Here is a 17602-nt window from a genome sequence, read left to right as displayed (position 1 = left end):
CGTGGGGGTGGGGGGGGGGGGGGGCGGTATTCCGGGCGGCCCGCGTCCGTATGTAGACACCAAATGTAGACAAAATGGACAAGAAAATGGAGACTGCGCGCCGCTTGCCTCGTGGTAAGACGGCGGCGCTTGCCTCGTGGTAGTGTGATGGCGTCGTTGCGCTACGACGTAGACCACTGCGAGAAACCGCGGAAGGAGAGACGCCGAGACGGCGCAGCACGCCCACGCTGGAGAAAAAACTAAAAAAGCGCAGAGGCGTTGACAGCAGCAACGCGAATACTACAGCGAAAGCGGGACCGTGCAAAAGTGGAGAATGCGTCGAATTAAAAAGCCTGAGAAGAATGTCACCACGAGCAGTCACTTACAAGGGAGGAACGATTGGACGGGCGTCTATATCAGAAACTCGAATACAGCTTGATTGGTAATCCATCCCATTATGAATGCCATGGCCCCAAGAAATTTTCCCGGGCATTCTCAGAATTAGTTTATTTCGACGACTTCGTCAAAGAAACTGAAGGTAAAAAAATAAGAAAATCTCTCGAGACACTGAAAAAAAAAAAACACCTTGCAATCTCTTCCAAATAATGACATCTTACAAAATCGGTTCAACCGCACGACCACCGCGCAGAACGATGGCTCCCTTGCCTTAAAAATTTACATAGTGCCCAACAGTCGTTAAGCGCATTATGTAAAGAAAGGACTACTACCCTTATAAACAGGCCCGTGTCGCACGATCTTCACTAACCTCGAGTCACCTCCGAGTCTGAGAATCCTGAAAGCCTGCCTTTTCTCCAAGGACTCGGACTGCTGGTCCCTGCCAAGTAATGTTATTCGCTTTCTGTGATATTAAGGCGAAAGCCTTGGCTGCCTCATCAAATGCGATAAGTGACCGTGGGCGGCGTCAACATGAAGCGATGAAAAAAAGCATCGTGTGATGATCCACATGACAACATCGTGATGTCACATATCACCAAAATTTGTAACATCGCTGTGACATCATGCAGTCACTGTAACGTCTATAAAGTGACGTAACATGACCACGTCATCACACGACATCGTTGCTTGGTCACAGGTTGGCCAATCCCGGAGGCACTGCACAACCACCTGAGTGGCAGAAAGCTTGCAACGCCTCCGATTCCGCAGGCAGTGCAAAACCACGTTAGCTGCACAAAGCTTTGGGGGGCATAATACAATCTACTGCGAATACAGAAAAACAGAAAAGACAAAGAAGAAGATGGCTGCCGCATTCGAGTCGTCTTAGACGAATGCATAAGGGACCAGGATACTTTTGCTCAAGTGTGTGACGCTGCGAGCACTAGTAACACGTGTACATACCCAAAGCATATATTTTACTTGCCGTCTCACAAAATGAATACGTCTGACATTTTGGGCAGTTTCAATTGTCAAGGGCGTCAAAAGAAAGGAGAAGCGGCTCATCGGTCAAACAGGAGGGAGGAAATGGATTTCGCCACATGTCAAGCGTCATCCAAGAGCGCGCGAACGGAGCACTTTTACTCCTTGCTGCTTGCACGGATAGCATCCATGGGAGAGATGCACTCGTGGAGACGATGCCTCTTCTTTACGCTTTCTTCTTGAGCGCGAAGATCTGGCCGTCACACTTGAGCCGGTACTCCTGGACCTTCTTGCGGACGACGATCTCCATGCGAAACTGGCGACACAGCGCCTGAAGCGTGGCGGTGAAACGGGTCTCCAGGAACTGCTCGGACTTACCTCGTAGTGGTCCAGCGTGCGGTGGATCCACATCAGGCGACCGTTGGCTGCGTAACGACCAACGTAACGTGATACTGGTCAATAGACCTTTTCACAGGAGAAAAAAAACCACAGCCTCAGGAGTGTATTTTTGGGGGGTCACGCCTATTTAGCGCAGCCCAGAGATGACTATGGCAGCGCCCAGGGAGCCGTTCGTGAAAAGGTCTATAGAAGAGCCGCTGCTGCTTTCAACAGCCAGTTGTATGATGATGCATATTGCATATATTATGTGAAATAGATCGAATTACCTTAGAACAGACAGACAGACAGACAGACAGACAGACAGACAGACAGACAGACAGACAGACAGACAGACAGACAGACAGACAGACAGACAGACAGACAGACAGACAGACAGACAGACAGACAGATAGATAGATAGATAGATAGATAGATAGATAGATAGATAGATAGATAGATAGTAGATAGATAGATAGATAGATAGATAGATAGATAGATAGATAGATAGATAGATAGATAGATAGATAGATAGATAGATAGATAGATAGATAGAGATAGAGGAGAAGCCAGACACGCAAGGCACCTAGTAAGAAAGACATAGATGATAGACAGGCAATTTAAGACAAATACACAACAAGAATGACATACCGACACGCATAGGCGCGCGCAAAGTGGGATGGCGGGAGGGGGCAGGGAGAGGCACCTGCCCTCCCCCCCTCCTAATCATATAAGGGGCGGGAAGTCTCCATACCTTTACTCCATCGGACCTGTCCCGCCGTGTTTAAAGTGCAGGGTTATGGCCATGCAAGTTTTGGACGATAATGGCGGCCGACCACCCTAATGTTGTTGCATTTCAATATCTGTTTACCTCTCGCCTTTACCCCTGGAGAGCCGAGGACAAAAGGCAGGCCGTTGTGAGAAGCACGTTGTGAGAAAGAAGCTTCACTTGCCTCCGCCGCGAAGCTTGTTTTCTTTCAGATTTCACAGAGAGGGAGGGGGAGGGGGTGCTGCGGTAAACCCTGCCACCCCCTCCCCCCTAATGGAGGACCCTGCGCACGCCTATGCCGACACGACAAGACAAGTAGACAAGAGGGACAGACAGAACAGATAGATGTGCTTAAGGAGACAGGCATGTGTACACAGACATGGAAGGAGGGACCGACGGTCCGCCAGACATATAATGACCATAGTGAAAAAGCAGCGCGATAAAAGCACGACAAGATGACCAAGAAGGACTAGAAACAGGTTCTTCTTCCCCTGTCTTTCTCTGTCCAGAATGCTTATATACTTGTGAAGCAAAATAAACGCACTTGCTGGCAGTCAGCGCTGGTCCAGTTTGGTCTTTCTTGTCGTGTTTTTATCGCGCTGTTTTTTTTTCGCTACGATCACGAACCGACAAGCTTAATTTCATACGCATGTAATGCTAGTGTACAAGACCTTTTGGATTTACATTCTGCCTGCAGTTGAACATGTACCGAAAGGAAGAGACATTCATGATTTGATACACTCCTTAGATTCAAATGATCAATCAATCAATCAAAACAATCAATCAATCAATCAATCAATCAATCAATCAATCAATCAATCAATCGAGACTCACGCTTGACGAGCCTGGCCACCTCAGGAAGAGCATCGGGCATGATGTGACCAGGCATGAGGCAACCGCACAGTGCCACCACGTCGTACTCAGCTGCACAGCACGAAAAAAAAATAGAAGATGGGAGTATACGGAGATAATTAAAAATCTGCTTCACCCGACATGGGCTGTCCAGCAGGCCCGCGAAGCGGCGTTGAGGCAAGGTCTCAACGTCCCCACGTGGGAGACCCAAGGCCCGGTCGGCAGAAGCTCTGCAGGACTATCAATAAAGTTGTTACCAAATCGCTCCACGTTTACGGCACATACCCCAAGAGTCACAAACAACGTCTTACCACGACAAATTTACTTTAAATGGTGTGTCTTTCACAAATTGGCAGCTGCGCACGAGGGCCGAAGCCTTTACAGCGATAGCGAGGTTTATATCATTGCTGCTGGACTTCTCGGACGGTGTTGATACTACACTTTTGGGCGCCACAATTTGTGGTAACATTAACATTTTAGCACTCCGTGTAGGACCCGTAATCGCGTCGGGCTCAAACCGCTGCGTTGTCCGTAAAGACCTCTGATGCCGACATTGGTTAAATTACATCACTTTCCTATTGTCAGCCTTAATTTACGAAATTTCCTTTTGTCTAAAGGACTTAAGTAAGCTATAAAGGGTACACGCTCCGATGAAATGGCCTTGTAAGAAATTCTGACGAATTCCCCATCGTTGGAAACAGAATTTTCCTGAACGAGAGTTCCGCTTATGGAAAGTGCAAGGTCAGCTTATGGGAGGACTCGATATGCCCTTCTCTTTGGGGCATACACTAAAGAATTAAGGGGGGAGGGGGGCGAGTCCGGACATCCGGACCTTCTCTGTGGACCCATCCTTTTGAACTCAGTGACGGCCATCAAACCTATTCTGTGCAACTCTTGCTTTTTCAAATACATAGCATCTTCGCAGAATATGTGGCATCCATATTCGAACGGCGTATACATGCTTAAAACAAAAATTCACAAGGACCCTTATGCATTCGCGAAGCCGACTCGAATGCGAAAGCCATCTTCTTTTCTTCTCAGTCCATGTATTATAGGACTAATCAGTCCACGCTGTCAATCTCAGCTGGACTGCTACTAGCAGTAATCTAAGGGCCCCTAAACCAGCTCCGATTTTTTTTAATATTTCAACTAAACGTGCGCATCGAGTTCAGAATGCGCCAACGATGGACTACGCCAAACGCGGCAGCGCTGCGAGCCGCGGGCGCGCCGCTAATTCCGAGAAACAATCCCACCCCCTCTCCGGACCTTTCGGTAATCTTCAGCGTACGTCGTGACGTCAACAGTCGCGTCAGGTCGTGTCATCCACAAAAGAAACTGTTTGTCGGTTCGCAGGTACGCGCGCTCGCCGCTGGAGAGACGAGCCGATGGACGGAACTTAGCGAAGGAAAGAGCGAAGCGAGAGAGGGCCGCTTTTGGATCACCAAACGCGTGTAACTCCGCTTTTAGGCGCCGCCTCGAAAAATTCCCGAGGCTGTGTGTTTGTTGAAGACACGTGCACAACTACAACCCCAGAACTAAATTTCGACCTCTGGGTGGCTTAAGGACCCTTTAAGGCTTGCGCAGGTGACTCCGCAACGGTGTACCCTTCGCTGCTGTATACATCAGCTTATACACTAGCTTTTTTTTAACAATGCTGGGTCTCTTGTAATACTCACCGTCCTTGAGAGTGAGCTTGTTGTTCTTGAAGACCTTCTCGAGGAAGTGGCTCTTGTAGATGTTCTTCTTCTTCGCCTCGCTCATCATCTCCTCGCTGTAGTCCAACGCATCGATGTAGTTGTACCCGAGGTTCTTCAGCTGCAGGAGCAAACAGAATGCGAAAACGTGACCTCCGAGATAAAGGGTGAGGTCGAAAGCATTTGTAAGCGTTTGGTCACTGAGTTCAAACGAGGTAATTTCTATGAAGGCGCAAACACTCACTTGCCAGTTGCTAACATGTTTACAAGTTGATGGCACTGATTACCGTAGATTGCGACAGGATGTGGTGCGGCCTATGTAAGGTGTTGGTCTAGCTACCGCCGTGGTATGGACATTACGGTGCTCGGCTGCTGATCTGCCGTTCGCGGGTTCGATCCCTTGCTCGGCGGTCTCATTTTCGATGGAGACCAAAATGCTAGCGACCCCTAAACTTAGATTTAGGTTGTCAAAATTTCTGGAGCCCTCCATTACATCATGCCTCATAACCTTATCGCGGTTTTGACACGTAACACCCCAGAAAGTATTAGGCGATGTGACCATATTTCGATATTTGTCAAAGATGGAGTACAAGGCTTTAACACGTATCATTACCACAGTATTCCTTCCGTGCAAATTATAAGTTTCTTCGTGGGTTTTACCGTTCCAGAGCGACTCAGGATGTGCGAGAAGCAGTGTAATGGATGGCTCCGGTCAATTTTGACCACCTGGCCTCCTTTATCGTGCACTTACATCGCACAGTACACGTGGGCATCGCGCTGTACACCGCCGCGGCCGGGATCGGAACCCGCGTCTTTCGGATCAGCAGCCGAACACCATAGCCATTGGGCCACTGCGACGTCTAAAATTCGAATTCTAGTTATTTGGTGTTTTCTACCCTTTGTAGTGCAGGGAGTGTCAGTTTTCATATACTAATGTCAGAATATGTACAATATGAATCCTTGTTTCGGTGTTTTGACTGCACAGAGAGCTGAAGTTTCTCCGTAAACTTCCCAGCGTTCGCTGGTTACAGAGTCACCGGAGGCGGAAGCGTAAGCAACCTAGAGTTACTGTGTATGCTTACAACCATGAAAAAATTCTTGGAACACGAGGTGTCGCTGAAGCCAACGTTTCGACTAGCGGACAAGCGGACGTGTCTTCTTCAAGGTAGCAACGGCCTTAGCGCGCGCATGCATGCTTCGTACCAGGCTCCAAACCCAACAGAACAGGACAAAAGGGCAAGTGCGGTAACTCTAGAGCTGCAGAAGTCTACAACTGGTCAAGACATAGTACGGTTCCATTACGGTTAAAGCAGCGCTGTTTCTTCGTCTGTGTTCTTCGCGCTTTAACCATAACGGAACTCTAGAGACTACATTAACTTGCTTACGGTGTAACTCTAGAGAAACCGTGGTGGTTGCGCCACCAAGTGTCACAGAGGTCAAAGAAACAGATAGAAACATCTAATATTACAGTAACCAAGTGTAACGAGGATAATTCGCTTTAAAACGTTCTTTTTTTTTTTCGACAAGAAAACACATTGTGCACGAATACGTCTCCTCAAGGCATCGCGGTTTCACGAAGAGTAGCGGGACGTCCCTACGAGAGTCCGGTGGCCAGGAATCATGCAAACGCCAATGCATTTGTGGGAATAGCGCGGACACGGGAGAACTCACCCTATATATTTAAAAAAAACGCTTTAACATGCATACCTGCACCCCGAGCAGTCCCGTTCCGCATCCGACGTCCAGAATGACGGCGTCCTTCTTGATATGTAGTTCCTGGTTGATGAACTGGGCCATGATACTCGGGGCCTTGTACTTCTGCAGTGCCATGTCCTGGGTCAAATGAAAGAAACGAAAATCAGAGCCAAGTAAGGTAGCTGTTTACGTATATGTGAAACAATCAGGACCGATATGGAATGAAGACAGTGTTGCTGCTATAACAGAGAGTGGCCAAAACTAGCCGACATTGGCCATACGTGGCCGTATCGCCATGACTCACACTGCCTCAGCAGGTCTAGCGAAGTATCGTCAAGTGTCGCAAGATCTCGCAAGATATCTCGACTCATGTGACATACAAAGGCACACTAAAGTGAATCAATGAATCGGTTTAGATTGATACAGCGTACGTCGGGAACTCTAATGCCGTTAATTTCAACGTCACAAATTTGTTAATAGAGGAGAAAATTAAGGTCAAAGGTTCCATTTTTAAATTCCGCGGCGTAGTTTCTGTGCATGGCGCCACGGATTTCAAAGCGTATTTGTCGTATTTTGGCGACATTTACTCAACGAAATTTTCCGAAGCTTGGCACGTTAAGCCTTTGGCCCTCACAGGGGACAACGTGCTCCATTCTTGCTGATTTGGAACTACATAGGCCCGAGTAGATGCCTTCAAAATCTATGACGTCACGGTGATTGGTGCGGGAACTACAAGGTGGCGTCGCCGCCCGCATTTTCTTCTCGCGCGTTTTCTAGCTTACCAAGCATCTCTTCATGGGAAGCGTGGTCATATTGAAATTGTGAAAAAGTAGTTCACTGATACGAGAAAAATTGCTTTTCTCTTTAGTGTCCCTTTAAAAGCTGTAATCATCACCACCTCTTCGTAGTTGGGCGCCCAGCTGTTGTAGATGGCCCTCGTCTCCTCGGCGGACCTGTTGTCGACAACGAAGTCGACGAGGTCAGACCGGTCTATGGAGCTCGTCGAGGGCTTCTTCGCCATTTCGTCGCAGCTGCGAGTGGGGCTGCCGACGAATGTACGACTGCAACGGGGCACGCGTGAACATTACGAAAAAGATTAGACGTGCCCTTAAATAGTCACCATACGCGAAACCCTAATACTGGACGAACGAAGAGACGTACTGTGGTGATGCAAAATAAACGCGAACAGCGGACAGCGTAGCTTTCGGCACAGCGCAACACCAGCATGCCTTGGCTGTCGCTTGGCGAACCTGTGCTTTCAGCCGGCGTCACCCTAGCGCTGGAATATTGCCCTGGTTGGCGCTGTCGCACGGCGTGTGTTCTAAACTTGTCAGGCATGACTCGCAGATGATGAGCACACGCGGTCTGATTGCACCAGCCGGAGCAAGATTCTAGTGCTACAGTGACGTCTGCTGAAAGCACAGATTCGCCAAGCGACAGCCAAGGGCATGTAGGTGTGGCACTGTGCCGAGAGCCGCGCTTTCTTCTGGTGATGTTTCTTTTCATCGCCATTGCATGTTCAGGGGGCCGTATTCTGAGGCGATTACCTTTGGAGACACCGCTATTGTGCGCGCTGATTGGTTGGTTGAAGACAGGCGGGCGAGTGGCCGCTTCCGTCATTGGCCACACGTGGTTACACGCCACGGAAAGCGACAATTTCGCAAAAAGCGATCGAGTCAGAATACGGAACCAGTAGTTGATACGAGAGGTAAGAACGAAGTCGTTTTTGAGCAACAATTACCCTTAATATGTCCATTCGGATATGAAGCGTTAATACCTAACGAGCATATACTCTGCAACTCACTAAATCGTATGTCTATAAGGTATCATGTACGGTGACACTTTGGTGCTGTTTTCATGTGAAGCTCTAATGTAAAATGGAGGCGTCGAAATCACCAAGGCATGACAAACTCTCGAGACACGAGGACGGCGAATTAGGAATGTAAGAGCACAAAAAAATCCGAACAGCAAAAGAGTTCACACAAGCGTCCTGTCTGTCTTTTGTTCCTTTCGCAGGAAGGAACAAGCTACAGGCCATTTTGTGCTCCTGACATAACTTCACACACCCACATATATAACGGGCTCGGACACAGACCCTAGTTTAAAGATATAAGCTGTTGTACTTGGCTTCTGTTGAAATTAATGTTCCCTAGCTCAATGAAGCAGTCACACGTTAAGTATGTAATGTGCGAACCCTAGCGTTTGCCCTTTACGCATTTAACATTTGTGCCAGATCCGTTTATTCGACTGGCGAACATGAATTTCGACGAGGACACTATCTTTCCTCGAGTCTTCTAGTCCCTGACGTTAGCGTTTAGCGCAAAGACTTATAAAAATCGGAACAAGACGAGAAGAAGGACAACACACAGGCACTATCTTGTCCAGTCCCCGCCTTCGCGGGCCTCTGCGCTAAACTCCAGGTATATGTATTACCAAGAAAGCCAGAAGTCAACCCTTCTATAGGTTTTCTTGCTTTTAATGCAAGCGCCAGTCAATTTAATGCCACCGCTACACAAATAATCCAAGTACCAGTAATTTCAAGTGCCACTGAAGCTAATACGGGCCTCACTGAAATTAATCCAAACGCAAGCCTAGTAATCCAAACGCCAGCGAATTTAATCTAAACACGTCGTACATGGCTATCTTGTGACCAAATTTTTCGAAATTTTGGAGTGAATAGCACTCCATGTCACTCATTAGGTATCGTGTAGAACCTAGTTCCTGCGCCAGTGAACGACTCCTCAATGGTAGATAACAACGACAACATAGAGTGAAGAGAGGAGAGAGATGGGAAGTCGAAAGCTTCTACGCTAGCGATCAGTAGCGCACCTTCGTTCGCCTGGTGTCGGGCAACTGACAAGGTCCGCGCGGTCGTTGGACTTGTAGCCGGGGCTCACGATGCTCAAATGGTGCTCGTCCTGAATTGGGGCACATGGAGCTGCTCGTCGCTGTGGTTGTGAGGACCTCGTCGCTAGACTTGGGCACCAGGGGCAACGACGCGCCGTTGCTGTTCTGCGGGTTCGACCGGTGGTCTTCACCGCTGTCCTTTGGCACAAGCTGGGTAGCCAGAAGAAAGACAGTCAGATGTTCAAGTCAGCTTAACAGGGCAAAACAAAACAAAACAACAAAAAAGGACGGGACAAAGGGGAAGCAACTACAGGAGGCGTGTTCTTATGTGGGCTAGTTTGTTCGTGAACATTATGGCAGAGCAGCAAAAAGCACGGGGCATGTGTCCTGCATGTTTCACTGTCCCATTTTTTGCGCTGTTCTGCATAATCTTTAGGACAAGCGCTGATAGCACTTGTCCTGTAGACAAGCGTTACAAGCGAGATAGCGAGAAAAGAAGCGCTATCCCGCAGACAAGTGAGATAGCGCATGTGCTGATAGAAAAGCGCTTGTCCTGCAGGATCAGTGCTTGTCCTGAAGACTATGCAGAAAAGCAAAAACATAACATAGTTGAACACGCAGGACACTTGCCCCGTGTTTTTCGCTGCTCTGCCATAATGTTCACGAACAAACTAGCCCACCTAAGAACACTCCTCCTGTAGCTCTTTCCCCTTTGTTCTGTCCTTTTTTAGCGCTGTTAAAACGAACGCATACCAAAGAGCCCGCTTCTCGACGCTTCTGATGTTCAGGAATTCGGGCTAGTCGGAATAAAATACAGCGAAACTGAGTAGCTCTACGGTCATGATTGTCGTCTATGTCTTTCCCACGAGTTCTACAATTTTCACGGCATGTAAACGAAAGCAGCAGTACTTCCTCTTAGCACATTATGTCTCGTGTCGCTTGGGCTTAAACTCTGGAAAGGGCGGGAGAAGACATACTTCATTACAGCACAGAAAACATGCAGACGGGGGTACCAAAGTACATAACTGCGACGGGACTAAACACTAACAAGTGGTGTTTCAGGTTCAGGGTATAAGTTTATGAATCCTCATATTCGCATAACCAAGCAACACTAGGTGTACGACGACAGACAGACAGACAGACAGACAGACAGACAGACAGACAGACAGACAGACAGACAGACAGACAGACAGACAGACAGAGATAGATAGATAGATAGATAGATAGATAATAGATAGATAGATATATAGATAGATAGATAGATAGACAGATAGACAGATAGATATAGATAGATGATAGATAGATGATAGATAGATAGATAGTATAGATAGAGATAGATAGATAGATAGATAGATAGATAGATAGATAGATAGATAGATAGATAGATAGATAGATTCAACCAACACTAGCCAATATTAGAGTAGGAGCACTGGTAGTATGCTTGTAAATACGGTTAGCCAAAAACTCCACTCTCCGTCCACAGATCGCAAGCGAAGGGTACGCTTAAAGTATTATCTGAGTGTGAAATAACGCTTACGCTGTACGGTCCCTGTTCCGGTACGTCGACGCGCTCGGCGATCCAGTGGTCAGGCAGTTGTATGGGCGGTGGCGACGGGAGCGGAGTAGGCGACGGAAAGGGGTGCGTACCGCATAGAGATGGGATGATGGAGAGCGACGAAGGAGACGCCTCAAAATCCTCGTAAGGTGTCTGCAAAGAGTAAAGTACGGCAGCATGGCACACTCTGTAACCATAGGTCAGTAAAAAAATGTGGAGCTCACTGAGACTCCCTCAAGAAGTGTATTTTGAGCTTAGGGCTCACTCGGACTCAGGCTCAGCAAAATGTTTCGGAATCGGGCTCACTCGAAGTCAAGTTCACCAAAATATCATTCACCCGGACTCACTCAGACTCAGATCGAGCCGTGAGTCTGAATGAGTCGACTCATGAGTGAGTTTGCCGACCTATGTCTAACACTGGAGTAACAAACTGGATTCAAAGAGAAGGCAATCACGCGAGGGTGAGACAGAAGTTAGGTGGGCAGATATAAGAATTTACAGGTATAGCGTGGCCGCAGCCAGCACAGGGCCGGGTTGATCGGATGAACATGGGAGAGCCATTTGCCCTGCAGTGGATGTAGTCAGGCTGATGATGATGATGATGATGTTTGTAACAAAGGCAAAAGCCAGCTGCGCACTTGGGAATGCATCAAGTTAAACGATCGGGGACCAGATTTCTTGCAAGAAATACCGACCGACAGTGCGAGCGACACGCATTGAATTGCCTTGACGGTTTTGGCCGACTGCATTGTTGCCCACCCTCTGACACTTTCTGCACTTCACGTGGCGTTGCACTACCTACGAGATCGGCCCTCGCTTGACCAAGCGACGATGCCATGTCATACGTCATAACGTGACGTCATGTTATACGTCGCAATATGGCGCAGCGATAACGTAATAAATAAATTTTTGTGATGTGTGGACGTCATTATGACGTCGTGATATGACGTAGTGATGACGTAATAATGAAGTCACAAATTTCTGCGATCCGTGGCGTCACAACATGACGCCATTGGCGACATATTGGGATTGGGATTGAGTAGTTGGGTGGGATTGGGTACCACTTCATTCGTCAGCCATGTATTGCTCAACGAGACACTGAAGGCTTTCGTCTTATAGGGCCCCTAAACCACCTCCGATATTTTTTTTTAACATTTAAAACAAACGCACTTCGAGTTAACAATGTCGTCGCGATCATGAATGCCAAACGCGGCAGCGCTACGAGCAGCGGGCGCGCCACGAATTCCAAGAAACAATCCGTTGTCCTCTCCGGGCCTTTCGGTATCCCAGCGTTGCCGTGGCATCACCATTCTCGTCTCCCCACGTCATCTACAAAAAGAACCTGCTTGTCCGCTCGAGGGTACGCGCACTCGAGGAGAAACACTAGGCCAAGAGGAGAGACGAGCCGGCGAAGGAAAGCGAAGAGAGTCAGGCAGCTTTTCGATGATCAAACGCGTTTAACACCGCTATTGCGGCACCGTTTTGAAAAATTCTCGCTGCTACGTGTTTGTTGAAGGCTTGCGCAACTGCAACGCCACAACTAAATTTCGACCTCTGCGTAGTTAGGAGTCTTTTGAAAATGAAGGGCTGTAAAAGACGCGTCAAAAACCCTGATCTACTTTTGTTCGTATATCTTTGACTGGCGTCGTGATTAGCTACTTGTCATTGACGTACGCAACCGACACCGGGCAAAGTGAGCGACACAAAAACGTTAAAATGTGCGTTTGCATAAACGTAACAAGTGGCGCCCATCGCGTCAACGCCGGCTGAACTGTGTAGCGCGGGCGTGAACGAAGCAGTTACCTTGGGTGATGCGGCTGAGCGTACGGACTTGGATACACTGCAGACTCTTGCTGGTGCCTGTATAGTTTAAAGAAACATCGCATAGAATGTTCAAGCAGAAAATATAGATGGGGAATGTTTCTGTAAATCTGGTCATTTTGTTACGCAGGCAACAGTCCAGATTTCTAAAGCCAACTGCAACAGATTTTCGCTTCGGCTAAACTTGCTATCAGTGACTTTGTGGTGTATACAACTGAAGGAACCTTGACATATTACACACAGATGGCAGCAAGAGTAGTAGTAGTCGCAGCTTCTTTAGATGCAAAACATTTCTTGGTTAAGTAGTCCCTATTCGACCGTTATCTATCGGGCCTCCTACACACGGACGTCATTATGCGCAAATAAGTAAATAAACGTACACAAAATTATTCCGATGGCGGTATTTCAGATTAGGGCTTATATGCCAATCGGTGGGCATTTGAAGCGAGAGATGCGCTCTACGGAAAGGCAGCTGTGCCCGTGGCGGTGCAGAGCTGCCCGTGGCGTAGTATCATACCCGTGGCATGGTATGACGTCAAGCGGGGCGTTTCTGCTCAGACCACGTGACCCCGCGCTGTTGAGACGAAAATAGACTCTCCCGCGGCAAGGATGCTGCAAGGACAGGCCGAAGCCTTCGTGGTCTATTATTCCACCTGACCAGCAGCCCCTGGCAAAAATATAGCTGCATCCCTCCTCACCCTTTCACAACATGCAATGAAAGTTCTGAACTTTATCTGAGAGTAACAGAAAACACAATGGTCTAAAAGAGCGGGACCACCAGTGGCTCCTCGTCGCTGTGGGGCTGGAAACCGTCGCTGTGCTCCTGCTGCCCGGAACCGGAGCTGCTCATCTATAGCTGGAACACATGGTCCCCGGCCAGCCGCGCCCGCTTGAAGCCACCGACAGCTGCCCAGCTGCATAGCAAAATAATGCGAAGTGATTTTGTAATATTCGAGATGAGAGTTGTACCAGTTGGTATGTATTACCGACTTGAGACATAGCCAATTAGCACACAAAGAATGTAGGTCAAAACCTAGGAAACAGACAGGATACAGTAAGTCAAAGGCTAGCCAGTGGTCTCGGCCTATCAAAAGGAATTTCGTTGCTGAAACGAAGCACATGCTTCAGACAAGCTGGCTGGCCTTTCGATAGCTGGACCCGTTCTTTGCCAAAGGCATGCCTTGTCAACCTTGGCGTATTAGCTTTGAAAGGATTGCTCGTTGACGTCACTTCGTGGTCTCAACGTAGGTCGACGCGACGTGACGCTTCAAATGCGCAGTGCATATGCTCCGTGTATTTGCTGTTTCACGTAAAGATGCGGCCTGTACTGTCACAACGGTAGCGGTATTCTTGGTTTAGAAATCCTACAGATCTGGAATGAACGACTGCGATTCGTAGTGAGAGCGGTTATTGAGATGACGGTTAATTTAATTATCTGGCTCGGCGTCTGCGCGATCAGGGATGAATGCTGCCGCTTAGAGCATCAATTGACGAGGCTTACACAACGGAATTGATAACGAGTTCAATACATACTGACGATTGAGACGCTCACTTACCGCAGACGCGCGGCCCCCAACGACCAACAAAGGACGGCCACGAGCTCCTTCTCCTCCTCAGTAAGGGTGACCCATGCCCATTACGGGAAAAATCCACCCAATAAGTGGGTGGATTTTTCCAGTAAATTCTAAAGGGCTAAATTTCCCAGGCTGCTACAGTCAAATAATATACAAGTTTGTACTGCAAGCGATGAACAAAGAATTACATAAAGCCGACACCATTTAGCAGCATTAGTAAATCGGGGACCGCCGCTTCGTCTTCTTTGCAGGGCTTCGTTTACTTACGCGAAACAAAACAAGTTCCCCCCTTTAATATCTCGATATCGTAATAACCTTTGCTTTATTACCACGACTTATCTTTCCAGCATTAAACTGTCAGTTTAATACTCAAATGTAAAAAAAAAACATTACTGAATAATCTCCTATTTGCCCTGATGCCTCAATCTTCGAGTTCTTTTTATATATAAATATCTATTATTAAATTATTATTCCGATCGTTAAATTAAAGTATTACTACTCTTTATGCAAAGCAGCTTTTTTGCTAGGTATATATTTGTATGATGTATGAGAGGCCTGTTTCGTATTATGTTACCGGGATTACAATGCCCCCAGCTCTTTTAGGGTTTCTCAGTCTTTTCTACCACGGTTGTTTTATGCCGTTGTTCAGATTCATCATGAGTATAATTATCGTTGTTATGTGCACGGTGGCGCTAAGCGTACTTTCATGGCTTCGTTTAACTGACCTGCATCACGCAACGCCTCCTCATCTCGACGGATTGCCCTTACGCCGTCTATGACTATATACTTGCAGTCGAGAATACCTGAAGGGGCCATGACAACCAATTTTAGATCATAATCTGTGTTACGTCGGTTAAGCCTCGTGCGTTTCACAAATAAGCCGGCTAAATTTTAGCGCATTCGATCGAGCACTCAATTTATAATTCAATGTTTTTAGACACACGCGAGAGGCCTGAGAGTCGGGCAACACTGGCGTACTCGCGAGTCGAGGCTTAACAAGTTCCTTGCTGTTAGATCGTCTGCATTTCTGCGAACGATATTATTCCGTGGTCAGCCGCGCATGAAATCGAGATGTTTTAGTTTTTCTTCAGCTTGGCACTGAAATTGAACGATTTGCAGGGGCTGAAAACTTTCGTAGAAGACGACGGCTCCGCTCCATGCAGCACATGACGTCACACACGGAATCGCAAAATCGCGATCGCCGGCGGTGGGCGGGGTTTACAGCCGGCGACTTCTAGGGCTTGTTTTGCACTTAAATATTCGTTTACCTTCCACGTTTCATATACGTATCCGCATAATAGACCCTCTACTTATATTTTTAGCTGAAAACCACAACTTGTTCGGGTGACCGTGTCATGCCCCCTTTAAGAAGACACGGGAGGCCCCTTCCAGAGTTACTGAACACTTCTCCGCTAAGCGGCTTCCTGCATATAAACAGCCATTTACAGTAACCACATATAGTAACTCCAGCTCCACTCAGATTGCCGAAGTGCAAAACCGATCATCCTCACGACTAGAGAAACATCCACCTCCTGTTCTCGGCTGAGTGCGCAGCTGCGCAGGTTCGCGCGGCACCTTAGGAACAGGTCGTGGCTAGTTCACCAATTTGCAAAAGGAAGAGACATGGCGTAGTGGGAACTTAGCAACCGTACATCCAGTAGATATTCTAGGATAGTTTGAAACGGCCAATGTTACGCGCACAAACGTTTCTTCCCTTGCAGCACGGTTGAAGGCGATGCGCACGGGGCCCGATTACGCGATGGCGTTCTACTCTTGAAGGTGAAGCTCAAGCGTCATCCAAGCTTTTTAATGAGTATGGTTGCTTAAAAATAATATATTAGTAAGAAAAAAGGTATTTATTTGAATTCATCCTAATTATTCTAGCATAAGTTCAGTTTGCTATAATCGTATTCATATCAGTCATCCCGACTGGGAATAGGTGCCAACATTGTCAGGCCCATCATCATCGCCATCATCGTGATCGCAGCCATGAACCGACCCCGCAAGTTATTTTTTACGCAATATAAAAGTCATTGTTTAGTTGCAGCTTCAACGCCGCGCCTGGGAAGGACCTACTCACCTACAACCACCGGGGTGCCTCTATATTTTGCTAAAGGTAATTTATGGTGCACTTAGTTCACGGAATGACTAGCTTTTTTAAGAGAGCGCTGTAGAACTGAACAATCCTTAACGTCATCTTCTTGGCCGTTCACATTAGCAAGTTCTGAAATGTTGCGGACATAGGCAAATGTTAAATTTATTTCAATTAATAAAGGTTCGACGCAATTGACAATCTAACAGAAATAACGGAAGCGCTTTCCAAGGCGGAGTAGCGATAGCGGTTGGTTGCGACGCCGACTTACAAATCGTGACACCCAAGTATACATCTTAGCTTTCAAGGATAATGGAACCTTGAAAAGGCATTTACGCGCAACTTTGCAGGCGCGATCTTCACAAGTTTCGTTATACAACCAGCACGAAATGGACTGCTTTGGGCTATAGTATGAAGCAGGCAATGCCTCAGCGACCAATTTAGTACCGCCCACTGTTATCCAATCATACAGTGCGTCATACGATGCGTCAATCTAGTTTAAGCCAAAACAGGCCGCAAACGAGCCTGTTTACGGCTGAAGTTTACGACAAAAGTTTACGCAAATGTTTACGGCAGAAGTTCGCGGTAATTTCAATTTGAAGGGCGTCAGAATACAGACGAGGCTTCATCGTTGAACAAGAGAGAGGTGGCAGCAGGTTAGCGTCCCATGCCTAGCGTCAACTGACAGCACGAATTGACCTTCACTCCTTGCTAGAACGGAGAGTGCCCATGAATGAGAAGCACTCGTGGAGACGATGATCTTCTATGCTTTCTTCTTGAGCGCGAAGATCTGGCCATCGCACTTGAGCCGGTAGTCCTGGACCTTCTTGCGAACCACGATCTCCATGCGAAACTGGCGACACAGCGCCTGAAGCGTGGCGGTGAAACGGGTCTCCAGGAACTGCTCAGACTTGCTCTCGTAGTGGTCCAGGGTGCGGTGGATCCACATCAGGCGGCCATTGGCTGCGTTTTGAT

The 17602-nt window shown here is 47.7% G+C and overlaps 1 protein-coding gene across 1 annotated transcript; it reads right to left on the bottom strand.

Moving 5' to 3' along the window:
- Positions 1-1482: 1482 nt before the first annotated feature.
- On the bottom strand, positions 1483-17576 carry LOC125756723 (uncharacterized). The gene is made up of 9 exons (XM_049411634.1): positions 17397-17576; positions 11123-11293; positions 9703-9795; positions 9568-9656; positions 7637-7799; positions 6751-6876; positions 5026-5164; positions 3332-3421; positions 1483-1778 (listed from the first exon to the last, which is right to left on the bottom strand). The coding sequence occupies exons 1-9, from the start codon at positions 17574-17576 to the stop codon at positions 1483-1485; spliced, it is 1347 nt and encodes a 448-aa protein (XP_049267591.1).
- Between the last annotated feature and the right edge of the window lie 26 nt (positions 17577-17602).

The sequence above is a fragment of the Rhipicephalus sanguineus genome, unplaced genomic scaffold (assembly GCF_013339695.2).
Source record: "Rhipicephalus sanguineus isolate Rsan-2018 unplaced genomic scaffold, BIME_Rsan_1.4 Seq549, whole genome shotgun sequence".
Classification (NCBI taxonomy): Eukaryota; Metazoa; Arthropoda; class Arachnida; order Ixodida; family Ixodidae; genus Rhipicephalus; species Rhipicephalus sanguineus.
The sequence above is the reverse complement of the archived record's forward strand: the minus strand, read 5'-3'. Positions and strand labels throughout refer to the sequence as shown.

Coding starts and splice junctions, on each gene's coding strand:
- LOC125756723 (XM_049411634.1), bottom strand. CDS start 17,576: ATGTGGATCCACCGCACCCTGGACCACTACGAGAGCAAGTCTGAGCAG. Junction 7,800..9,567: donor CCGACACCAGGCGAACGAAG/GTGCGCTACTGA, acceptor GCCCCGTTGCAG/TCGTACATTCGTCGGCAGCC. Junction 3,422..5,025: donor CAAGCTCACTCTCAAGGACG/GTGAGTATTACA, acceptor CGTGCTGTGCAG/CTGAGTACGACGTGGTGGCA.